Source organism: Oncorhynchus masou, chromosome 18 (genome assembly GCF_036934945.1).
Source record: "Oncorhynchus masou masou isolate Uvic2021 chromosome 18, UVic_Omas_1.1, whole genome shotgun sequence".
Classification (NCBI taxonomy): domain Eukaryota; kingdom Metazoa; phylum Chordata; class Actinopteri; order Salmoniformes; family Salmonidae; genus Oncorhynchus; species Oncorhynchus masou.
In genome coordinates this window covers 61,964,828-61,992,084 of record NC_088229.1, presented here as the reverse complement: position 1 = coordinate 61,992,084, position 27,257 = coordinate 61,964,828, and the positions used below count along the sequence as shown (strand labels likewise).

General features: G+C 43.7%; 1 protein-coding gene across 2 annotated transcripts; it reads right to left on the bottom strand.

Moving 5' to 3' along the window:
• Positions 1-1,345: 1,345 nt before the first annotated feature.
• On the bottom strand, positions 1,346-26,070 carry lmf1 (lipase maturation factor 1). 2 transcript variants are annotated; one of them, XM_064924132.1, is made up of 11 exons: positions 25,803-26,060; positions 25,180-25,489; positions 22,399-22,409; positions 16,738-16,886; positions 9,088-9,153; positions 5,805-5,972; positions 5,005-5,185; positions 3,629-3,782; positions 3,261-3,444; positions 2,579-2,691; positions 1,346-2,136 (listed from the first exon to the last, which is right to left on the bottom strand). In XM_064924132.1, the coding sequence occupies exons 1-11, from the start codon at positions 26,008-26,010 to the stop codon at positions 1,971-1,973; spliced, it is 1,710 nt and encodes a 569-aa protein (XP_064780204.1). In that variant the 5' UTR covers positions 26,011-26,060; the 3' UTR covers positions 1,346-1,970. The 2 variants fall into 2 exon arrangements, 1 of the variants encoding a protein (XP_064780204.1); XR_010450206.1 differs by lacking the exon at positions 1,346-2,136 and having other exon boundaries at positions 2,624-2,691; positions 2,835-3,444; positions 25,803-26,070.
• Positions 26,071-27,257: the final 1,187 nt, after the last annotated feature.

The window sequence follows — 27,257 nt, the reverse complement described above, 5'->3', positions numbered from 1 at the left end:
CCTCACAGAGGTAACAGACACATCTCAAATAACAGACACATCTCAACATCCCCTGTTCAGAGGAGACTGTGTGAATCAGGCATTCATGGTCAAATTGCTGCAAAGTTGCTGTGCGATGAGACTCAAAATTGAGCTCAGGTGCATCCTGTTTCCATTGATTATCCTTGAGATGTTTCTACAACTTGATTGGAGTCCAACTGTGGTAAATTCAATTGAATGGATATGATTTGGAAAGGCACACACATGTCTATATAAGGTCCAGTATATGTACCACAAAAAATATCTGGGGGATTGGAAATGATGCAGACAATTACATTGATGAAAGCTACAATCAGCAATATTAAAGCTGATCTACCCCTTAAAAAAATAATCTGATGTAATTTGTCAAAGACGAATTATTGGAAAATAGATCAGAATTGGGCTCCTTGTTTAGATGCAGCCTTTATTTCAAGTGGAAGTTACATTGAGTAAAATGATCTGTCCCACTATTCTTAGTGACTAATAACAAGTGGCCAATCCACGTCATGAACAACTGATCCCAGTCAGCTTTAGGTTCACATTCTAAAAGATATGTGCCATAACAACAAAGGCTACTCTGGTTATGTGAACATGTCAAGAACTATACGAATAGCAGGACTCACTGCCTGTGAAACATGATTGTATTATGGTCACAACACTATTTGTTTTCATAAAGGCTATTCACTGATTCTCTTCTTGCATATTGCCCATTGGGACAATTCTTGCTGAGACTGTAGAAAATGTTTTGCGCCTTGTGTGTGTGTGTACTTTGTTTCTTATTTGGACTGTGTGAGGGACATGAGGTTGTCCTGTCCCACTGGTTTGACTACAAGTCCTCATTAGAAGCAGCAGATGTTCCAAGTCTGGACCTGCACACATCAAAGTATCGCTAAACCCATCTGGATGGCTCACTTCTGCCTGTGCAGACAACACCACCATCTCCTCCACAACTAGGTAGAATAATGAAACATTTCACAGAGGTAACTTACTTTTTTGTGTGATAATTTATCACATTTTGGAGTAATAGCTTACCACATCATGGGTCAGAATTGGTCCGTGTTGTTTTGGCCTACAAATAGCGAAACCAGCAGATGTATTAACTGTAGGTATGCATCAATATTGAATAGACTTTATACACCATCTATGTTGGAAAACAAACTGTAGCTGGCTCAGATATTTGTGATGAGGTAAACACAATTAAAAACACATGCCGGGAGAAAAGTACATTGTGGGATGCAAGGACTGGTAGGAGTATCGTCTCAACAGGGTTCTCGTCTGTTGTGGTTGTCACTACTCTGTAGGCTGAACACACACACAAGATGACAGATACAATTCCACTGATGGAAACCATCTATGCATTTATTCATTGGATCCTTATCAGACCCCCATAACACACAAACATACAACGGTTCGGGGAATTTGTATTTAGTACAACACTGCAATGTCAATCTAGTCATTTTATTTGAGGGAAGGACTCAGGCTCTTTCAGTGGATGATTTAAACCCCTAGACTAGTTGGACAACCTGCTTGGGGTAACAAACAAAAAGCAAAAATACATGGAAACTCTAGCTTTGTTCCAAAATAGACCTTTTATTTTCAAAAGACACAATGTGTGTACAGTCTGTCTGGCGATGTGAGCCCAACATGGACTGTCATCCCCTCAACTCTCCTATTGTGGCAGAGTGGCATATCCCTATTCACGGGAAGATTAGTCATTCTTTAGTGCAAACAGCAGATGGCAACATGACATGCTGAAGACAGGCAACATAGAGGAACAAAAAAATCTAACATTTTTTTCAGAATGGCACAAATTCCCTGATATCAGGGTTCTCATGTCAACATGTTTGCTTTCAGAGCATATTTGATCCCAAATTATAAGGGGGAGCGATACCTCGGTATCTCAGGCATCCATCGCTCATAGAATACATTAGTGTGATTGGTCATACGGTAGGTCAAAGGTCAGGATGGGGCCAATTCCGGGACTTAAAGTATCCTCTGAGAGCGACCAGATCCACAGCGGGGAAGTAGGCTCCAATACGTTTCCTCACCCACCATTTCCCCTGGGGACCACTGCCAGGCAGGGTGAACCTATACTTGAAGTGTTCTCCTCGGACCCACCTGGGGAAGGAAGAAGGGGGTGGGGGGGGAGAGAGAGAGGAATGGTAAGTGTGACAGAGAGAATACAAAGACATATCATATCGAGAGGAAACATTCCACTAGAGGGCGCTGGAGGACAAGGATTCTTTATATTTTCATTTAAGAGAATGTGAGGCTTGCACCTATTACAACGCAGGACACACCCACACACAACCTTCCTCTCTGCTTCAGCACAACACTGCTGAGATCAGTTACGCCTTCAATGCAGCTGTCTCCAACGGCAACTTCTGGCCATTTTAAACAAATTAAATATACGTACTAAATAAACTCACACAGTATGTATCAAACTGATTTACGCCATCTTATGTTTTTATCATGGACAATCCTGTAGTGGAATACATAGTTTATTGGCTTTAAAAATAAGGGCTACCAGTCTCCTCTGTGTTAGTCAGTGTCAGTGTACCTGGGGTTGTCTCTGCCCTGGAAGGGGTTGTATTCCATCAGTGAAAGGATTGATGTGTCGTTGGCTAACAGTCTGCCTGCTATGTGGATCACCCACTCACTCTGCTCATAGGTCTGGGAGAGAGGGAGAAAGAGAGAGAAGGAGGGTTAAATACATGGAGAAAGAGGGTGTTCTGAAGAAGAGAGAAAAACAGGGGACATTTGAATGAAGGATCAACTGTCATGTCGAACAAAGCCCTCAATCTGAAGCAGTCTACCATTTCAAACTTTTGAGCTGATCTGCGACATCATAAACCTTCCCCCTCTTGCCAAAATGTCTGACTGGGATTTTCTTGGTTCTGGGATTGGATGTAAACCAGCGGGAAACCCTATGCCCTGAGAAGGGGACAATAAAACAGCGCGCCACACGGCCGAGTCTCTGGCCAGAACTACACCTGAGAGAGCTGTAGCAAGAGTTGAGAATAGTGTGGGCAGCTAGCCCTGACAGAGGGAATTACTCAGAGCAGGTAGTTGTGGGTCCAGACTTTACACAGAGTTAGTCAGCTCACATCCAAGGCAGGATTTTCCCACAAAACCAACAAACAGTAAAACAAATTAAACAAAATCCCTGATTCTTATATGTCAACTTAGAGCCGGGTACTGTAGATCAAAGGCCTTTGCTGAGTGCCGGACTCGGACTGAACCTGGAAGGCAGCGAACCACATGAGCCAGTCGAGCCTGTAGTGGTAGGGGGAGATGAGGCAGGGGCGTCGGGTCAGGTCCCCTGGCTTACACAGGAACTGGTACTCCTCCCACACAGCCTCTGGGTCCTTAGGGTCCTCATTCATAGTACCCTGCAGAATCACCTCAGTCCGCTCCTTAGTGATACTGCACAGAGAGGGGGGGAGCCAAAGAAAGTTGTGAGGAAGGGAACGTTAAAAAGGATGGCAGAGAGTAGAGAAAAGGAGAGGACCAGGGAAGAATAGAATGAGAGGATGTGGCAGTTTGGACTGACCAAGTGGAGAGATATGGAAAGTGTTGAAATAAAATGAGAGGAAGAGGAGAACGATACCTGCCGAAGGCCCCGTAGGTGTTGACGATGCGGAGCGGGTCAAAAGACGTGTTCATCACCTGTTTGGAGCTCAGCAGGTTCAGCACTACAGGAACGCTCAGGTAGCCAATCAGAACGCCCAGAGCCACATTTACCACTCGACGACAAAGCATACCTAGGATAGAGAAGAGGTGAAAAAAAGAGGAAGTGTGTGTGCCTGTGTTTGTCTGTCTGTCTGTGGAACTCAAGATCCCTCTGGCAGTAGCCAGAGAGAGGGGCTTAGCCTATGAGGTCATGAGGCATTTAGCCACTGACAACTGGAGGAGCTGACAGCTCCAAATCCCCACGACCTGTCTCGGATTGAAATGCCAACCCGTCAACCAGTCCCACGCATGTTAAAACCATCCATCAGAACTATACCTGTTGTTTGACTTAAATAATGGACTTTTATGACCCCCAAAAATTCTAAAAAGCAGCCATGGTGCAGGTAGAGAATGTTAGGGCCACTTAGCAGATATATTACCCAGCATAAAACTAAAGCCATTAGCGATTCCTGGGAGACCAATTAGCTAGAGCCTATGCCTACTCTAACACACCACATGGGCATTCCTTCCTCACTTTCTCTCTCTCCATCACCCTCTTCCACATCATCTCCAGCTGTCTCTCGCTCTCGTTCCATTCCCTCCTCCCTTTCCTCAGCTGTCCCAGTAGTAATCCACACTCCTCCCATCGCGTCCAAATCGTAAACTCTTTCCTTTATGTTCATGTGCCAACTGCTAGGCACCCAGTCACATTGGTAATGTGTGATTAGTAATGCCTAATACCCCCTGCCAGCACCCTGGTGTTGTCTACCATCTGTCAAGGCCCTATAGCCTGCTATCCCGCTCCAGATGTGCCTACAGCCAGGTGTGTGTGTTGGAGATTGGGATTGGAGGGTGGGGAGTGGAGAAGGTGGAGAGGGGTAGGATGCTCATGTGGACCCACTCAATGACTGCTCTTTGGGGTTGTAAACACACACAAAGCTAAGCCAAGCACGTGGGAAGGAGGAATCCATACACACACAGCGTGGCTGGTAGAGACATCAGTCAGGCCAACCCAGTGGAGCGGTAGTCATGTTGAAGGCTGATGCAATACCTCTTCTCCCTCTCTCTGCCTGCCATCATTAGTCCCAATCATAAAACACCCAGAAAGGAGAGCAGGGCCTCTAACGCCAACTGGCTGAAAATAAATATCCAGAAATCCAGGAAAATACCCACAATACCTTAGCCCTGTCTGTATCAATTACTTCATTTGTAAATTTGGGTCTGGGCAGAGAGGGGTGTAGATTGTGAGGGAATGTTTCTATGGTGTGTGGGCTCTAACTCCTTTAGGAGAAATCATGTCTGTTTAGTAGGTACCCCTGGTGGGTTTGGGGGTCCATCCTGCTGCCTCCTCAGCCTGGAGGTCCAGTACGGCTTGCTTGGCCCCTCGGCCAGACGAGAACAGGAACCCCAGAGAGGCATCGTCAAAACAGGCCAAACTGGGAACTATGGTCAGCCAATTGAGGAAGCTCAGGTTCCCACTCACTATCAGAGTCACCTAGAAGAGGGAGGAGAAAGAGGGGAGAGGAGGAGAGAGAGAGGGGAGAGGAGGAGAGAGAGAGGGGAGAGGAGGAGAGAGAGAGGGGAGAGGAGGAGAGAGAGAGGGGAGAGGAGGAGGAGAGGGAGGGGAGAGGAGGAGAAAGAGGGGAGAGGAGGAGAAAGAGGGGAGAGGAGGAGAAAGAGGGGAGAGGAGGAGAAAGAGGGGAGAGGAGGAGAAAGAGGGGAGAGGAGGAGAAAGAGGGGAGAGGAGGAGGAACAGAGGAGAGGAGAAACAGAGGCGAGAGGAGGAGGAAAGAGAGTAGATGGGGAGAAAGGATGAGGAGTAGTATTTAGATTGCTGATGAGGATCATCTGCTTTGACTAATAGTTCAGCATACTGGAGCGGGCTGCAGCGGGGAAAGTCCTGATTTCCTGTATTCATTCAATTATAGCTGGCTCTGAATAACACTCCATTTATCAAACTGATGACTGCAGTTGCCATAAAACTGCTGTCATGCACCAATGGTTCCACTAGGTGGCAATGTGACGTCAGAGCTACTCCAGGTATTATTACTCTTTGGCACAGATCTAGGATCAGTTACCCTCCCACAATCCTAGCCTTTCTACTGTCATCTCACCTGGAACACTATTTGCAGCGTCCCGTTGACCATGCACATGCGTCGCCCCAGGAAGGTGAAGAGAGGGACGATGAGCTCGATGAAGTGATTGGACAGAACCTCGAAGCGATGGAACCACCATGGGGATTGGTGCATATAGTATGACATGGGGTTTGGTACCGGCTGAGTCTGGAGGGAGAAACAGAATGAATACAGACAGACGGAGACAGGCACTGGCAGTTTGTCAGACACACACACACACACACAACGGAATTGTACTGTTGATAACCACACAGTGAATCTCCAGAGATCGCATTAGAGGGGAGTCAGTACCGTCACTCCTTATTTTGGGGCCACCTAACCCACCACATCCTTCCAGTCTCAACCACAGAACTGGGATGAGCCAGAGGACCAGACATTGACCCAGGGAGAGCACAACCACAACATGAGTACTTCCAGGTCAAGGAAAAAGCCATTTGTCTCAGTTTTAAAATAACCATATCGATACTCAAATATGAGCAATGACAGAGGGATAGAAAGAGGCAAACGAAAGATAACACTCATGCTACGGCAATGACTTAAGGTGTGTTTTTGCATGTAACGGTAAGGATAAGCTAATGAAAGCACAGCGCATCACATAACACTGAATGACCTCCATGTTTGCAGGGATTTACATGGTGTCCCTCCAATGACTGCATTTCCATGGTGATGAATGGCAGTGAGATACTGTATAACTTAACATCCCCACCAGCTTTCCCGATGGCTACAATGACTGCCCAAATGACACCTTGTGCCAAACATGAAATGTAGCTGATCTTAAATGTAAAATAGCTATATATATAAATAATATATATATATATTGTTTTGGCATAAAACCATGGGACAGAATGGCGTGGGGAAACGGTGTACAATTATAACGCCACACCTTCAGGAAGGTTTCCAGAGCTAAGTAAAGCTACTGCCCATTTTAGAAATGTCCTGAGAGAGCTCTTTCAGTGCAGAGCCAGACAGGGCTGGAGAGTGAGAGACCACACCCCCAGACAACCGAGGGCACCGAGCCTGCAACCCCAAACATACAGCAAACAAACTAACAAAACAACACCCACCAACCCCCCTCAGACAGCCTCACATAGCTTCTGCAGTCTGCTTACCCATGATGCATTGCGCTGTGTGGCCCTGCCGTGAGTTTTGAGAGATTGGAGGCTGAAAGGGAGCAGTGTGTCAGCGTCAAGGGGGGGCAGGCAAACCTTACCTGGCGCCCTTGGCTTCCGGTAGAGGGGGTGGGGGTTTTAGGTGGCTGGTGGGGGAGTGAAATGTAAATCCGCTTTACCCCTGGGGGTGTTGACAGGTTAGGAGCTGGCAGGTCAATGTTTAGATGGGGATATGGGCCCGTTAGCCTGCATGGAGGTACCGAGTCAGTCTTCAGGATCCCATATATGCTTTTCCATAACCCCAGGTTAAACAACATGGACATCCAGGTTGAACACAAACACTATTGGAATGCTTCCTTTATTTATTTAAAAAAAAACTATTTTTGTCAAATTCTACAAGGTGTTCATTTAGTCTCTGATCCATACCAGGTTCACTTGGCTGACCACCACTGTTGCCAGAAACCCATTAGCCTCCACGTGAAGCCTTAACAAAGCTGACATAATGTAGGCTGATGGATCTTTAACAGGAGGCTCAATGGGCCTGAATGAGACCCCTGTTTCTCAGCAGACTCTCAGATAGGCGTGATGGTCCACAGACAGAGGTCCCTTTGAGTTAACAGGGTTTAGAGAGGAAGGGGTGCCAGGCATCCCTCCACCCTCTCACCTAGGAACCCCCAAGACAGAAGCAGCCTGGAATAAGGGAGGTTGTGGGCATTTTTGGACATAAGTGTTGAGGTAAAAATTTCAAGGCAACAATTATGACAATACTGATAGAGTGTAGAGGAGTGACAAATTAACATGGACACAAAATGTACATGACACAAATTAACATGGACACACTTACCCACTTAAAAACACATGGACAAACACACAAGAACAAACACTAACCCACAAATAAGGAACAGAAATCAGAAAATCGTGGCCACGAATTAGAAGCCATGCTTGACCAGTTAGACAATTTAATGTCTGTTCAATGTTTCACCCACCCTGTCTGTCCCCCTTATAAAAGGCAGCAAATTAGGCCATTGAACACAGAGTTAACTCTAATCAACCTCAAATCAGTTCAACGGGTCTCCTCCTTATATCATCATGACTCTTTATGGCCTATAACTTACTAAAGGCAGGCTCTTAAAATGGCGGGCATAAAGAAATTAATTGAGTCATATTGACCAAAGAAAATAACCATGTTTCCCCATTTAATGGGAAATCCACCCAGCAGGCGAACAGAGCAAAGAGGAGCCGTGCCGGACAGGGCTAACAGACTAAGAATGGGTTTGTCATATGTTAAAACCTGAACAGTGAAGTTAACCTACTACACAAGGAAGAGAGATTCCTGGTGTCAATAGTGGGATGAAGTCGCCCCTGAACATTGATCCAAGGTCAGTTTAATGTGTCGTCCCCTTGATGGTTAAGGTTAGGGATTTGGTGAGGGGAAGCTGATCCTAGATCTGAGAGTAAGTTCTACCCAGACAGAGGATGTCAGTACAGTATGTATGCATCATTAGAGTCCAGACTAAGGACAGTAGACCGTTCAGGGACTTTTTCAAGGCCATAAAAAGCCAGTCAGACTCCAGGGAGACGTGGTGTATTCCTGGTCTCTGTCATTAGACAAAATGCTCCATGCCGTCTCATCTCCCAGCTGTGTGGGTTATAGCCTGGAGATGACACAGCTGTGTTCTCCCTTCCTATGGAGAAAACCCAACATGAGGCCGTTGTGGCAGACAGTGGCTCCCAATGTCCTATCATATGCTAAGAAATGTATCGTCACACACTAAGTAAACAGAAGTAGTATTTCTTATCCAGGACCAAGACTTAAACCATTGCCTCAGTTTCAATTTAACTTTTAGGTCTATGTGTAAGCTTATTGTTTAGCCTGGGGAGCTCCGCCTAAGGAGAATATCTAGTTTGGGGAAGCACTGGTGTGTCCACGGCCAGCCAGACAGGAGCAGTCGATCCAACGGTGTGGCACAGGAAGAGAGATAATAAAGTGATTTGTTGAACTCAGTTTGGGACAGCAGGTGATTGATAAGGATCATGTGCCAAGGCCTGTTCTCTCAGTATGACACAGCACAGGCCAGGGGAAAGCCCTGACGACAAGATGCCAACAAGCACTGCTGACAAGGATGGAGGGAACTGTATTGCACTGAACGCACCTCGTAGTGGTAGTCCATGCACGTCAGGTCCCTCCAGCAGCGGTCCCCTCTGATCTTTATCAGCCCCTGTAGAGAAGACAACGACACGTCAACCATTCAGCTCAACTCAAGGTGACATTTTCATGATGCAGACTTTTAAAAAGATGGGACCCTCCAACTTCACCAGCCCCTTGGCCAGTGGTTCTGTCCAGGTGTATTAGTTTGAGGTTTGTGGAGAGCATATCATTGGGACATACAGAAATGACATGTCCTGCTCCAATTGACCAACAGTCTGTATTAAAATCTGTAGATTTTGTATATAAATTACCACGAAACCAGAACTTCAGGCCAACTACCATGTCAATACACCATATAATCAGTGATCATTCAATATGAACCATGACAGTAGGGTGGTGTGCTAACAATCACAATTCTGAAGGATTAAAAGAAGTGGGTTGGTATGATACAGTTTGTATGTACATTAGATAAGAGTGACTCCATATTCAACCAATCTCCCTCATGATGGCCAAAGTAGCATATTACTTCTGTTGGTACCTAGCTAGCACTAGCACGCTAGCTAGCGGTTAACTCTGAATCGCCAATGGCTAGCTAATGGTGAGAGCATAGCTACTCACACAGAGGCACTCAAAACAAGTATCATGTAAAACAACCTGCTTGTTGAATAAAGGCTCTTTCTGCTCGTCAATTCTGGCAGAATAAACATTTGTATACAGCCAAGGCAAAAATCTATTTGTTGTGATTGAATAAACGGTCTCCATTCAAGCCTGGTATAAGTTGCAGTATTGTCTGCCTGTACAAATGAAGAGAACGTTTGTTGTATTGCAAAGAGGAAAGGAAGATTTAATTACTGCAATATAATTTCCACTTTCATTCATTCCGCTATGCGTCTGTTGAGGTACAACAGAACTTCACACCACAGGTCACACCATCACTGTGTGCGTGTTTATGTCGCTGGCCAGATGAAGACAAGGCCATAGAGGTGCTCAGTAACTCCACTGTGTCTTGTCCACTTGAACAGCTCCTAGTAGCAGCTCTGTGGGTCTGTAGTCGTTTCTAATATACTACTCTTCGTTCTAAGCTTAGTGTTAAGGCACATGGTGAAGTTGCCCCTACATGTCAATCAAAATTAGTAATATACATTCGGAAAGAATTCAGACCCCAATGACTTTTTCCACATTTTGTAAAGTTACAGCCTTGTTCTAAAATTGATTCCCCCCCCTCAATCTACACACAACACCCCATAATAACAAAGCAAAAACAGGTTTTTAGAAATGTTTGCCAACTTATAAAAAATAAAAACAGTGAAAAATTACATAAGTATTCAGACTCTTTACTCAGTACTTTGTTGAAGCACCTTCGCAGTGATTACAGCCTCGAGTCTTCTTGGGTATGACGCTACAAGCTTGGCACACCTGTATTTGGGGAGTTTCTCCTATTCTTCTCTGCAGATCCTCAAGCTCTGTCAGGTTGGATGGGGAGCGTTGCTGCACAGCTATTTTCAGGTCTCTCCAGAGATGTTCAATCAGGTTCAAATTCAGGCTCTGGCGGGGCCACTCAAGAACATTCAGAGACTTGTCCCGAAGCCACTCCGTTGTCTTGGCTGTGTGCTTAGGGTCGTTGGAAGGGGAATCGTCGCCCCAGTCTGAGGTCTGGAGCAGGTTTTTTAAAATCAAGGATCACTCTGTACTTTGCTCCATTCATCTTTTCCTCGATCCTGACTGAAAAACATCCCCACAGCATGATGCTGCCACCACCATGCTTCACCGTAAAGATGGTGGCAGGATAACCCCAGATGTGACACTTGGCGTTCAGGCCAAAGAGTTCAATCTTGGTTTCATCAGACCAGAGAATCTGGTTTCTCATGGTCTGAGAGTCTTGAGGTGCCTTTTGGCAAACTCCAAGCGGGAGTTTGTCATGTGCCTTTTACTGAGGAGTGGCTTCCATCTGGCCACTCTACCATAAAAGGCCTGATTGCATAGATGGTTGTCCTTCTGGAAGGTTCTCCCATCTCCACAGGGGAACTCTGGAGCTATGTCAGAGTGACCATCGGGTTCTTGGTCACCTCCCTGACCCTTCTCCCCCAATTGCTCAGTTTGGCCGGACAACCAGCTCTAGGAAGAGTATTGGTGGTTCCAGACTTCTTACATTTAAGAATGATGGAGGCCGCGGTGTTTTGGTACCCTTCCCTTGATCCCTTGATCTGTGCCTCGACACAATCCTGTCTCTGAGCTCTATGGACAATTCCTTCAACCTCAGGGCTTGGTTTTTGCTCTGACATGCACTGTCAACTGTGGGTCCTTGTATAGACATGTGTGTGCCTTTCCAAATGATGTCCAATCAATTGAATTTACCACAGATGGACTCCAGTCACGTTGTAGAAACATCTCAAGTATGATCACTGGAAACAGGATCCACCTGAGCTCAAGTCTCATAGCAAAGGGTTTGAATAGTTTAAAAATACGAATACCTTATTTATATATGTTTAATAACTTTGCAAAATGTCTAAAAACATGTTTTAGCTTTGTCATTATGGGGTATGGTGTGTAGATTGATATAAAGATTTGTTTTTATTTAATCCATTTTAGAATAAGGCTGTAACGTAACAAAATGTGGAAAAACTCAAGGGGTCTGAATACTTTCCGAAAGCACTGTATGTGTATGTGTGTGTAAAACAATAGAGACAGGAAGACTAGACTGGCTTCGTGTCCTGTGTGGCTCAGTTGGTGTAGCATGGCGCTTGCAACACCACTATTGTGGGTTTGATTCCCACGGGGGACCAGTATGAAAATGTCGGCACTCACTACTTACTGTAAGTCGCTCTGGATAACAAAGTCTGCTAAAAATGAGTATTCAAATACTCTGACTCTACCAAAGCAACTGAATGACCCGAGAGAGCGCGGGATTTCTGTTGAGCGAGAGAGGGATGCATTGACAGATATGAAGCTGGATTTAATGTGCGTAATCATATTAAATGAAGCATGAACAAAATTAAGAGAAAAATGAGGAAGGACAACAGCTGATGTGGGCTGTGACTAAGCTATCTGGCTCAGATTTAATCTCCAATTCTAGGAAATAAGAAGCAGCACTGATAAAAGACAAGCGGGAAAAATGGAATTAAAAGCTGGTTAGCGATCCATTACTTTCAAATGAGCTTCAGAACATTACGACTGCTTCTCCCCCTTGACTGTTTTCTGAGTCAATCTTCACTCGTTTTCCCACTTGTTTCCTCTTTGGATGACAGTGCCTGCAGCCACACACACAGCTCAGTTAGAGCATAGGTTCTCTCCTCAATGGTCTCATGCACCACACAGACTAATCCTAAAGGGCTCTCTGTCCCTCTCCACTAATGCAATAGACGCCGATTGGTGAAATCAGGGTCTACATTGCAGGCTGATATATCCCTGGGGGAGCAGGGAGAGAGGTTTGGGAGGGACACGGGGAGGGGTAGCTGCACTCGCTGACGGTGGACGCCTAATTCATGGGTTACTTTTGCTATTTATCAGCGAGCATTCTTGCATCTACAACATTACAGATAATCTAATAAGTGCGCCGGGAATGTACTCTCTCTTGAAAAATGTGATTCCATTCATTTGAAAATGATCCCCCCCCTCCACCTATCAGCTGGGCTATAAACTTAACCAGGATAAATGTAGTTGTCTGTTTATGCCACCCGCCTGCTGTCCTAATGCCATTTCAAACAGGATTGTTTACTACCTGCAAGCGACGTAGAGACATTATGAATATTATATTTAAGTGCTAGCAGATGTGCTTCTGGTGTACATGAATAATAGTGTTTGTTCTGTGTTGATCTGTGTTGTGTTCTATTCCTCCAACACAGAGCCAAAAGAGAAGAATTAAAGACTTGGAGAATATTAACAGTTCTTACGGGGTAATAACTCACTGCCATGCAACATCAACTGCAGTTTAAGCCAAGGGTTGAATGACACAGACTGGAAGACAGCCTTGGATTGTCAAACCGTAACGTTCGATATAAGGTATTATGATTTCTGCAGGAACCTATATCAAAACAGCCCTCCATACAACACATGTATAGAGGGAAAAACCCAGAATCAAAATGTACACAACATCTTAAAGCACTAGTCTGTCTTGTATAATCAACTACAACACCATACAGCCCTTGGAGGACAAGGGGCTTAAATCCCTATTTCTTCCAGAGAAAACTACAGTCGATAAAAAGCACTGGAGACTTCAACTCCAGAAGAAGCAGCAAGATGCAAACTCACTTTGAAAATCTCTTATTTAGACAAATAAAATCAGCATTGATGCTCTGTGAGAAGGTGTAACCAGGACATATTGACACATTGCTTGTCATGGGGCAAAGAATACACAATAACTCTCGACTTTGTTAGGCCACTTTGAGGTTATCAGGGCATTAGATTGTGCTTATAAATCGTTGGGTGTTGACTATAATACAATTCAGTCATGAGGATCATCAATTCCCATTGTCCCATATTCAGGCCACAGAGTAGGCCAGTTTCCCATTCTCCAGAGAAGCTAGGTGGTGCGACTGCAAAGTTATTAGGTAGGCCATTTTGACAATCGTTTAACGGAAAGGCCTTTAACGATATTCAGTTGTCACTGAAGTAGTGCTTTGTGTTAACACCACAACAGAAAATATGAGAATAGTTCTACTTTGTCAACAGGCATAAAAACAGTGAGTGGTTGGGTGCAGGCAGCCATTATCCCATGAAATTTGTCAGCCACCATTAAAAGAAAATCCTGGCCATGACAAATTGAGTCGATGCATGAGACTCCAATAAAACACCATTTGAGCGTTTTGTTCCACAGCACTGGGCTCCATCCATCCACACCGAACCACAGAACTCCAGGTGCACGTTGGCTGGAGCCCTTCGCAAATGTGCAAACGACAGCGAGCAAGTCCGTCTATTTCCTGTTTGGCCGCGCAGAGATTTATGCAGACTCCCGACAATAAAAGTAGGGTATGGTGGCAAGGAGAGTGAGTGGTGAAAGTGTCGTGGCTGGTTTGGAAGCCTGTAAGTCAGGGACTGAGTAGAGAGAGAGAGTAGAGAGAGAGGCTGGGCAGGCTGAGGTAAGCAGGCCCTGAGGATGTCATTAGCACTACCCAGACCTAGAAAAAGCAGGTCGACCCGGGACAGTCGTAACAACAGACAGACTCCCTGCTAGACGACATGATACGGTAATGTATGTACTGTATGGCTGATAACTGTCACATACAAGAAAGACGATTGGGTTCGGGGTTTGGTTTTGATTTTCTTTTACTATGCGTCCTACAGTGATGATACTTCCAAAAAACGGAATTCACTGAGTGATAACCAATCAGTGTAAGAACCACAGAAACAATCATCAACACCGCTTTCTCCCACTGGCAGCCATTGACACCCAAAGACAGTCAGTAACCAGTTGCACACTGGATCAAGCCAGCATTCATTTCCCTACAAAGGGAAAAAGCCTATATACTTACATGTAGTATATTTCTCTCTCCCCCAAAAAGAGAAAACTTTCATTTGGCGTCAGGGGTTCATTCTGACTACAGCAAATGAAAAAGAGTGACGTGGCTCTGGGCTTGACCAGGGAGAGGGGCCAAGGGACGTCCTAAATCCGATCACCCCTGCCAGCTGCCTAAAGGTACGCCTCGATGCCCCTGCCAACCGCCTAAACAGGAAGGCGTTAAACACTCCCAGAAACTTTCAAACATTAACATGTTTCTACGCAGGATGCAATCAACTACATTACAGTGAGTCTTTTATTCTGTGTCAACTTTTTATGCTACGTTGACCTCTCACCATCGGTAATTCCCAATACTGGAAAACAATGATTGGCTTATGCGTAGCTCCCCCTACCAACAATGTCCCAAGTCCCATTAACAGTCTTAGAGACAATAGAGGACTCCAAGGCCAATTGGGGCCAGGGCCAACCTCAAAACTCAACAACATGGATACGGGCCAAACCAACAAACAGCCTGCAGGAGACACTTCCTCACAAAGTGATCCCCCCCCAAAGGATAATGATACAGTCCAACCAGACAAGCACTTTACTGTATTATGGTTTTACTGGACTTCTTCAAAAACAGGAGCATGGGGAGATGCTCTCCATCATGACCTGGTGCACTCCTACTAGGCCTACCGTTCCTCCTGCAGGAGTGTGAGATGTGGTACCTCGTGCAAAGGCTGTGAGACAGCTAGTTTACTGGCCAGGTCCAACCTCTACCACACCCAATCATGGGGCACCACACCAGCGCCCTGATTACCATGATTGTATTTCACAGCTTAAACGCTGACACTGCCCTGTGAATCAGATCCCATTAGCACCACTTAGCAAACCGCCTGGATTTACCCTCTGATGCTAACAGCCTGGACAATGAAAGGAGGTGTGTATGCACACGTACACGCAGCTTAGGCCAGGAAAGCAAAAGCAGAGGAACGGGGTAAGAGAGAAGTGGGCTGCCAGAAAGGATATTTTTAACATGTGAGGAAGGGCCTGACTTGTAAAGTCACTCAAAAGAGAGAATCTGTTTAGATGAATCTGCTGAGAGAAATTAGCAAAGCAGAAAATGTGATGTCCTCAATAGCACCGTTATTCAACAATTTTGGCATAATCTGACAGCATACGCAAATCAAGATTGGATAAAAACAGAAAGTGGACATTGAGAAATAAAATCATTGAATTGGGTGATAAACTGATGCTTTCAGAATCCGAACATGAAACCAGTCAGGACAAAGTTTGTTCTTCCTTAGGGTCCCTTCCAAGTTTACTGGCTACGTCCCCTTCACTTAAAGGGGTTCTCAATAGCACTCTAACAGTGGTCAACCACAGACCAAGGGATAGATTACCCTGACCTAGTCTAACCAACACTTACATGACAAACACTGAGTGAATGTAGCATGGCTTTTTTAATGGATTTATAATGCTTTGTATTTACACTGCCAGTGTCAATCTAAGGAACTTAAGACTTGACAAGAATTTCCTAAAAAGCTTTAAAAACTTTAACCTAATGTCATCCAAAAATCAAACTGAGTCAATTTTCTAAACGATATGCTTTCAATTAGAGAGAAAAAAATGTAACCTAGCTGCCCCGACCACAATAAAAATCATGATTACCCCGTGATTAAAAAGCTGCTTATTGGTTAAGCCTCAGCCGTGTCTGAGGGGACCTAAAGTGCTTTTCTGTTTTGAATAAATGTGTTGTAATGACTTTGTGTCTAGGGGAAATGACAAGAGGGTCTTGTACAGTTGTAAGCACTTAAAGTCAATCATACTCTTGGCACTGGGGTAAGCTGAATGAACATATAGCTCCCTCGTTGCTCCGTCCTCTTTATGGGCCTAATTGAAAAAACACTTTGGGCATTGTGGCAGGTTCCAACCCCCACGTTTTAAAAGACAACAGTGTTGGGTTGGGTGTTCTCTCTCCACTAAACCATAAAAGAGAGACAAGTTGCCTGACTGACTGGTTCCATATTTGCATTTACAACATCTGTTTTTCTTAGGGATGGTGTTTTGTTTTGACCATAGAGAAGAGTCTAAGCCCAGTAAACACTTTTCTTATAAACACAGGAAAATTCCACCTGTGTTTTCTTCCACAGACTATGAGGTGAATTCAGTGTCAGTGTGATAGATATGTGTGTGTGTGTGTGTGTGTGTGTCACTCACAGCGCCCAGCATGATGCGAACGATGAGCCAGCGGAAGGTCCAGATGGAGATTAGCGAGGGGGGGCAGCGAGAGGGCACCTGGGACAGACTCCACACAGGACATAGGAAGATCCCCAAGAAGCCTGTCTCCAACAACTGACTTTCCCAACCTGAAGACAGAGGGAGAAGTGAGAGGAAACGGGAGAGAGAGAGGAACAAGGGAGGAGAAACAGAGAAAGCGAGAGAGACAGAGCAAACGTTCAGAGAAAGGACGTCAGGGAGACAGAACAGGAGACAGTGGTTTCAGAAAAAGGACAGGGGCATGACGAATAGTCAAGCAGATGTGGGGAGAATATAGAGTGACAGTCCAAGTGTTTGAGTAAGGATGGAGAATAAGAGGGACCATGATATGGAATGAGATGACTAAGGGGCAGGAGAGATGAACACGTGGGATATATGGAGAGCAAAGGCGACTGCTAAAGGTCAAAAGTGACCACATCTCTCAGCATGCGAATGCTGCATGGATACATACATCAGGGGAGCTACTCAGTTACCACATCTGTGATGAAGTAGGGAAATTCAAAAAGTTAAGGCTGGGGAGAGTTAAGAAGTGAATAGCAAAAAAAAAGAACAAAAAAAAGAAAGCTCTTGTGCATGTCACTTTGCATATTTTTGTTGTTTAAATACTCAGAGCTGCCCTCACCATTCTGAAGTATTACTTACAGTCAAAGCAAGAAGAGTAGCCGGGGATGCTTTGAATAACCAAAATATGGACAGCTGTAATTGTATAAGTGAATTAGGGCCAGTTATCTGTCTGTCTATGCAAACATCACTGTTCTGGAACGATCTCTATCTATCATTCTACAATGATGACCACAAATAACCTCCTCTTGCTATGTGCATATGTCCCGATGGCCAATCACTGCAGGCTTGTTCATAAATGTAAAGTGAAACAGTTCAGAGGTAGTGCACGTGTGCCGTCATGGGTGTGCGAGTGTCCACACACCCATGTATAATACAAACACGTCAATCGAATTCCACAGACTGTCCTGATGTGAATGCAGCAGAGGGCTCCCAGTGAAGGCCCACCTGCTCCTGTCTCTCCTCAGAGAGATCCAGTGTGATCTGTGCAGCTGTTGGCCTGTTCGCCCTTCCTAACAAAGGCAGTCTTTGTAGCCTTCGCCCAGTGGACATGCAAACAGAGATAATGACAAAGATGAAGAGAAAGAGAGATCGAGGGACACAGAGTACAGCATGTAGTTGAACAGACTAAAGAAGGAGGAAATACATTTATTCTTGGTTTTGTTTTAATTTCTTTTATTTAACACCATCTCTACTGTGTTAGATTTCTTTGATAAACGAGTCATCTGTATAATGAGGGAGGGTAAAAGAAGCGGAAAAAAAGACCACAAAACCTGACCACAGACATCCGACTGGAGTCTTTCACTCCAAAGTGTCATTAACCAATCAGTGAGGTCAAATTGATCTGGGCTCTTATCTGAACTAGCGCCCTACATCCAGAACTACTTACACTCAGCCCTGGAGTGATTAGATTGGACTCAAGTCTGATTGAATTGAGTTATTGTGATGACAAAGTGAGGAATCCGGCTGAGGCAACAAAAGACCAGCTGAAGCTGAACCAGCCACATCCGCTAACCCTGGGCAGTGCAGATCTTGGATTAGGTGCTCTCTGTCCATATAATAATATTCATCATGATCTACTGTAAAAGGCAAAACTGATCCTATATCAGCGCTCCTACTCTGAGACACATTTTGAATACAGACTGGCCCATCCAGGGCCAGATGTTTACTGAGGTCTGAGGATAATGGGGTTTTTTGGTGGCTTGATACACTGACTCTGATCTCTATGCCAATAGGCCAACTTGCCAAGAGAGACTAGTGAGGGGCATTAAACCATGTCAGCCGAGTGTTGATGACCATCGCCAGAGCGATGATGAGATTATGTATTGAAGTGTAATCATCCCAAACCTCTGACTATAACCCAGATCATATTAACACATCTGAGCTGAATGTGATCGTTCATCAAAGGGGATAACAAGGGCTCCGTGGTGGTTGTGGGAAGGTTAGATAAGGGCTAGGTTGTAGAGTGACAAAGAGCAGGCCGTTACAAATCTTAGGTCCAGGTTTCTCAAAAGCATGGTAAGGCTAAGGTTGTTTTTTTTAACAGCTTCTATCGCAAGGCCATCAGAATGTTAAACAGCCATCACTAACACAGAGGCTGCTGCCTACATACAGACTCCAATCATTGGCCACTTTAATAAATGGATCCCTTAGGCACTTTAATAATGCTTACAAATCTTACAATACTCATTTCATATGTATATACTGCATCTTGCCTATGGTGCTCGGGCCTTCGCTCATCCATATATTTATATGTACCTATTATTATTCCATCCCTTCACACGTGTGTGTATAAGGTAGTTGTGGAATTGTTTGATTACTTGTTAGATATTACTGCACTGTCAGAACTAGAAGCACAAGCATTTTGCGACACTCGCAATATCACCTGCTAAACATGTGCATGTGACCAAAAGAATTAGATTTGATTCATCGCTAGAACCGTCATCGAGCATCATTAAATCTCTGAGCAGTTTCACAAAAATCAGTTACGCAAGACCTACTTGTTATTTACCGACTGCCTCAGACCACTTGTCGGACAGCTAAATGTGTCGTTAGAGGTGCTTTTTTTGTGCCTTTCTGCGTCACTTTATACACAGAAGACCTCAGAGAAACATATAAACAGCTTAATTCTATGTTTAGCGGTGACTGCCGATAATACAATTAATTGTTGACTGCAAATAGGCCTTCACAGTTGCCAGTGTCTTTGCAACTGTTACAAATAAGTGAAGGATAGAAAGATATTTCAAATAAAAACTAGAGATGACTGCATAAACAAAATAAATACAGTATAGGCTACATGGGCCTATCTATTTCAATCATTTTAAATCAATTAATTTTAAAGGGATATTTTGGGGTTTTGACAACGAGGTCCTTTATCTACTTCCCCAGAGTTCGATGAACTCATGGATACCATTTGTCTCTTCTTTTTTTAACGAGACAAGTCAGTTAAGAACAAATTCTTATTTACAATAACGGCTAAAGGCCTCCTGCAGGGACAGGGCAGGGATAACATAACACAACATGGTAGCAGCACAAAACATGGTACAAACAATAGGCACAGACAACAGCAAAGGGCAAGAAGGTAGAGACAACAATACATCACGCAAAGCAACCACAACTGTCAGTAAGTGTCCATGAATGAAGAGATGGAGATGAAACGATCCAGTATGAGTGTTTTTTGCAGCTCGTTCCAGTCGCTGCAGCAAACTGAAAAGAGGAGCAACCCAGGGATGGGGTCTCTGCATGCAGTTTGAAGACAGTTGCTAACAAGCGCTGGTGCAATTACTAACTAGTATTAGCACAATGACTGGAAGTCTATGGGTATCAGCTTGCATGCTAAACACATGGCCTTCCATGCTAACAGATACCCATAGACTTCCAGTCATTGCGGTAACTTTAGTAGCATTGGCTTGCAAAATTACCTGTGCCAAATCTGTGATTTTGTGCACTATTATGGGATAACCATTAGCCGAGCTGCCTCAATATTTGCAGCCATAATACATAGGAGATAATCCCGCCAAGTCTAGGAGCCGAGTATTGTGGAACAATTCCTATTAAAAAGGTATGATTCAAATGGAGAAAGCTGATCCGAGAGCAGTGCTGACTTTCTTGCAATCCTATCAGTATTGAAAATTGGCCCAGCGTCGTCCGGGTAAGGTGGAGGGTTTGGGCAGCCAGGAAGTCCTTGTCCCTTCGAGTTCTAGCGACTCCTGTGGTGGGCCGGTGACACGATCGCCAGTTGGACAGTGTTTCCTCCGACACATTGGTGCGGCTGGCTTCCGGGTTAAGCAAGCAGTGTGTCAAGAAGCAGTGCGGCTTGGCAGGGTTGTGTTTTGGAGGACGCATGGCTCACAACCTTTGTCTCTCCCGAGTCCGTATGGGAGTTGCAATGATGGGACAAGACTAACTACCAATTGCATTTCACAAAATTGGTGAGAACGGGTACAAAAAAAGTGTCACGGAACAAGTCAAAAGTTGGGACAAACCTACTCATTCAAGGGGTTTTATTTGTACATTGTAGAATAATAGTGAAGAGATCAAAACTATGAAATAACATATGGAATCAAGGAGTTATCAAAAAAAGTGTTAAACAAATCAAAATATATTTTATTTGAGATTCTTCAAAGTAGCCACCCTTTGCCTTGATGACAGCTTTGCACACTCTTGGCATTCTCTCAACCAGCTTCATGAAGTAGTCAGATGGAATGCATTTCAATTAACAGGTATGCCTTATTTAAAGTTAATTTGTGGAATTTCTGTCCTCAATGCGTTTGAGCCAATTAGTTGTGTTGTGACAAGATAGGGTTGGTATACATAAGATACCCTTATTTGGTAAAAGACCAAGTCCATATTAAGGAAAGAACAGCTCAAATAAGCAAAAAGAAATGACAGTCCATCATTACTTTAAGACATGAAGGTCTGTCAATGCGGAACATTTCAAGAACTTTGAACGTTTCTTCAAGTGCAGTCGCAAAAACCATCAAGCACTGTGATGAAACTGGCTCTCATGAGGACCGCCACAGGAAAGGAAGACCCAGAGTTACCTGTGCTGCAGAGGATAAATTCATTACAGTTGCCAGCCTGAGAAATTGCAGCCCAAATAAATGCTTCACGGAGTTCAGGTAACAGACACGTCAACATCAACTGTTCAGAGAAGACTGTGTGAATCAAGCCTTCATGATCTATTGAAGGCTGCAAAGAAACCACTATTAAAAGGACACCAATAATAAGAAGACTTGCTTGGGCCAAGAAACACAAGCAATGGACATTAGACCGGTGGAAATATCTCTTTTGGTCTGATGAGTCCAAATGTGAGATTTTTGGTTCCAACCACTGTGTTTTTGTGAGACGCAGAGTATGTGAACAGATTATCTCCGCATGTGTGGTTCCGACCGTAAAAGATGGAGGTGGTGTGATGGTGCTTTGCTGGTGACACTGATTTATTTAGAATTCAAGGCACACTTAACCAGCATAGCTACCACAGCATTCTGCAGTGAAACACCATCCCATCTGGTTTGCGCTTAGTGGGACTATCATTTGTTTTCAACAGGACAATGACCCAACACACCTCCAGGCTGTGTAAGGGCTATTTGACCAAAAAGGAGAGTGATGGAGTGCTGAATCAGACCTGGCCGCCACAATCACCTGACCTCAACCCAATTGACCTCAACCCAACCGCAGAGTGAAGGAAAAGCAGCCAACAAGTGATTGGCATATGTGGGAACTCCTTCAAGACAGTTGGAAAAGTATCTCAAGTGATGCTGGAGAATGCCAAGAGTGTGCAAAGCTGTCAAAGGCAAAGGGTGGCTACTTTGAACAATATAAAATATTTTTGCATTGGTTTTAACACTTTTTTGAATACTACATGATTCCATGTGTTATTTCATAGTTTTGATGTCTTCATTATTATTCTACAATGTAGAAAATTGTAAAAACACATGGAATAATAAAACAAGCCTAAGTTCCATCGCTATCGGGGAAACAGTCCCAGATGGATGTTGTAGTCTTACAAATGTAATTGAATGTAAGTAGTTAACTTACCAAACGAATACCTGTAAGGAGAGGAAAAAATAAAATAGATCAGCATAAAAATAGATATTTTGATCTGATTAGAGAGTTGGCCTAACCTACATTCTGTACCAAGCACTTACCGCAAATTGCAATACTGTACCCACAATCGTACATATCAAATTACATGTGTCAGAAGTTTATAAAGATCAAAACTGAATAGTGTTGATAAATAAATTGACTTATTCCTATTAAACACACTGGACTAAAAAGCAGGACATACCAATAATGATCCCTTTAAGCCTAATCAGCTAACTGAATCACTGTCGGCCTTGATGTCTCCAAATCCACATTTTTTATTCAGAACATAAGAAGCAGATGGTGAACAATTTTGAAAATGTCTTCAGGAATTGTCTACCCTCTTCATCTTATTCTTCAGAGACACAAAGAACTTCAACAGAGCTGAGAGAATGAGGGAAAACGGTCATGTGTTTGTCTGTCTCTCACCGTTGTACAGTCCATCCCTCCCAAAGATTGAGACTGACCCATCTTCGAGCCATAACACAGATGCCCCATCAACATGTTCTCTCACTCACTCACTACCACCACCCCCCCACACACACACACACACACACACACACACACAGGCCCAGACACAACCAAGTAAACTACACTAGAGGTCGACCAATTATGATTTTTCAACGCCGATACCGATTATTGGAGGACCAAAAAAAGCCAATAACAATTAATTGGACGATTTCATTTTTTTATATTTGCAATAACGACAATTTCAACAATACTGAATGAACACTTATTTTAACTGAATATAATACATCAATAAAATCAATTTAGCCTCAAATAAATAATGAAACATGTTCAATTTGGTTTAAATAATGCAAAAAAAAAAACGTGTTGGAGAAGTAAAAGTGCAATATGTGCCATGTAAGAAAGCTAACGTTTCAGTTCCTTGCTCAGAACATGAGAACATATGAAAGCTGGTGGTTCCTTTTAACATGAGTCTTCAATATTCCCAGGTAAGAAGTTTTAGGTTGTAGTTATAGGAATTTGAAATGCTATTAGCGCGCACCCCGCTAACTAGCTAGCCATTTCACATCGGTGACACCAACCTAATCTCAGTAGTTGATAGGCTTGAAGTCATAAACAGATCATTGCTTGAAGCATTACAAAGAGCTGCTGGTAAAAAGCAACGAAAGTGCTGTTTGAATGAATGCTTACGAGCCTGCTGCTGCCTACCACCACTCAGACGGACTACTCTATCAAATCATAGACTTAATTATAACATAATAACACACAGAAATATGAGCCTTAGGTCATTAATATGGTCAAATCCAGAAACTATCATTTCGAAAACAAAACGTTTATTCTTTCAGTGAAATACGGAACCGTTACACATTTTATCTAACGGGTGGCATCCATTAGTCTAAATATTCTTGTTACATTGCACAACCTTCAATGTCATGTCATAATTACGTAAAATTCTGGAAAATTAGTTCGCAACGAGCCAGGCGGCCCAAACGGTTGGATATACCCTGACTCTGCGTGCAATGAACGCAAGAGAAGTGACACAATTTCAACTAGTTAATATTGCCTGCTAACCTGGATTTATTTTTGCTAAATATGCAGGTTTAAAAATATATACTTCTGTGTATTGATTTTAAGAAAGGCATTGATGTTTATGGTTAGACACAGTCGTGCAACGATTGTGCTTTTTCGCAAATGTGCTTTTGTTAAATCATCCCCCGTTTGGCGAAGTTGGCTGTCTTTGTTAGGAAGGAATAGTCTTCGCACAGTTCGCAACGAGCCAGGCGGCCCAAACTGCTGCATATACCCTGACTCTGTTGCAAGAGAAGTGACACCATTTCCCTAGTTAAAAGAAATTCATGTTAGCAGGCAATATTAACTAAATATGCAGGTTTAAAAATATATACTTGTGTATTGATTAAGAAAGGCATTGATGTTTATGGTTTAAGTACACGTTGGAGCAACAACAGCCCTTTTTCGAGAATGCGCACCGCATCGAATATATGCAACGCAGGACACGGTAGGATAAACTAGTAATATCATCAACCATGTGTAGTTAACTAGTGATTATGATTGATTGATTGTTTTTTTATAAGACAAGTTTAATGCTAGCTATCAACTTACCTTGGCTTCTTCCTGCATTCGCGTAACAGACAGGCTCCTCATGGAGTGCAATGTAAAGCAGGTGGTTAGAGCGTTGGACTAGTTAACTGTAAGGTTGCAAGATTGAATCCCTGAGCTGACACGGTAAAGATCTGTCCTTCTGCCCCTGAACAGGGCAGTTGACCCACCGTTCCTAGGCAGTCATTGAAAATAAGAATGTGTTCAGAGCTGACTTGCTTAGTTAAATAAAGAGAGATAGATAGATAGATATATATATATATATACACACCTTTATTTTTTTATTATTTTTTTTCATTTTTAAAATCGTCCAAATCTGTGTGCAAAAATAACGATTTCCGATTGTTATGAACACTTGAAATCGGCCCTAATTAATTAGCCATTCCGATTAATCGGTCGACCTCTAAACTACACCCTACCACACACATGGAACATAGACAGCAGTATGTGGGTGTGTATACCAGTGCATGTTGCTGAAGGGAGGACAGCTCATAATGATGGTTGGAGCGGAGCAAATGGAAAGGAATCAACCACTTGTGTTTGCCGTATTTGATAGTTCCACAGATTCCGCAACAGCCATTACCACGAGCCCATCCTCCCCAATTAAGGTGCAACCAACCTCATGTGGTGTTTTTCCAACCCATCACTCACCAGATCTGCCCCACACTGACGAGAGAATGGTAGAGCACCCACAGCATGGCCATGATGATCATGTTGGCAGTGCCAGTCAGCAACACAAAGCCTGACAGCGCCATCCCCACCAGGGCAATGCCATCCAGGTTGGCATCCATGTCCGTCCAGTCCAGGAACCACAGGATAGAGGGAGTGTAGGCGAAGGCAGACATATCGATCTTCCCCCCCACATAGCGCTTCACACTGAGAAGGTAATCCTTACAGGGCAAGAGGCCTCGCTCTCCTATCAGCTGTTTGTTCTGGTTGTAGGCAACAGTGAATGCAATGACTACAGGGAGAGAGAGGTGAAGGAAGTGTGAGTTGAATAAAGATAGGTTTATGAGTACTAGAACGAACTGTCCGGTTCATTTAAGAATGTGACAGGAGAACAATTGTTATGTTTCTTGGTAAATGGTAATGTGAACGATGTGTCCATGTCTACTTGAACATTAAATTGGTTTTAACTCCAACTACCACCATACAATACACACATGAAAACTGACGAGAATAATATAGCCTACGCAATGGTCTGGAAGCTAAATTATAATGGAGCCAGTGCATCATAACTCGCTACATTCTCAGAATATCACACTCGAACTTACAGTAGATGAAAGCAATGGAACGTAGAAGCACAATTCGAGTGAGCCAGTAAGTCCCGGTTTGCAATGTAACCAATTCTTGCTTCTTTGCTTTGCAAGTGTCCTCTTCATTATTTGGGGTGGTGTCATCTGAATGTGTCGTTGTTGTTTTCCTTGTTTCGACGCGTCTTTTTCTCAAAGTGCTTTCAGAACTCTCACTGTGAGTCGCCATTTTGGTTGACGCTCTAAAAAGCACGTGATCAGAAGGCTCGTTCAAGAGTGTCTAGAAATGGAGCGTCTGAGTTTTGAAAAATCCGTGCGTTGCGCATTGCACATGCTTACCGTGGAATGCATATCGCATAGTGATAGTGCTGTACCCGTTAAGGGAGATGATTTGAACGTCTGTAAAATTTTCGAACAAATTACGTACAGTAGACTAACACCCTTGAACAGCAGATGTCTTGCAAAATCGTATGATTGGTGGGCCTTCTTCTTCTATGGTATAGTGGCGATCACACAATTGAAAACAATGATCAGATCCCTACACAGGCTCAAGGGGAACCTGGGAGAGCAGGTCTTCTGGCGCCAGTACCCCTTGCAAGTCTTCAGATTCAAAATCATTGAGTCCTAATGAACACAACAAAATCCACCTTAACACAAGGGTATCTTTTGTCTGGCAGCAAACATTTACTACAGGCTGTGGTGTATTCACCATCATATCTTCACTAGTTTTCAACAACAACAGAAATAGTCTACACCGTTGTCCTTCTACACAAAGTTCTTCAGTATACTCTTTGTCTGCACACACTTGAAACATGGCCAAATCCTTTACAATTCTTACACTTCAGTGGTTTGGGGATCCAAGCTCTTATGGCGTATCTTACTTAACCAAGCTTCACATTAATAGGTATTTTCTCTATCAAAAACAACAGGACCGACATACTTTCTTCCTTTCCTCCATTCACCCAGCAGGTCAAACACCGGGCACCAACCACACCAGGAATTCTCTTCGGGTATTCAACCTAAACATCCTGATATGACTCCTTTGACAGGTTGCTTTACTCCGAAGTGCAAAACACAATACGTATATTGTCCGGAATCTTTTGAGGCTCACAGCAAACTCCCTCTGCTCTTCAGAAATACAATTGATCAAAATAAGACCACTCCTGGACACTGACAGACTCCACTTTTCCAAGCGCATACTTCACCATTTGACACCTCAAACAGGTTTCCCCACATATGCATCCTTACTCAAACACATCCCAACAAGAAACGATTCATTATCATTTACACACGTATCTCCCACTCCAATTTTAGACTATTTCCTTTTTGTTTTCGATGCTACTGTTGTCCCTTCAAAACATTTGTTTTCAACAAATTTGCTCAACGCTCTGCTTAATTCCAACTCAGCATCCACTTCCATCATCTTCCCATCCAACATTTTTCAAGCCGTATCCCAAACCCTCGATTGGAAAGGAA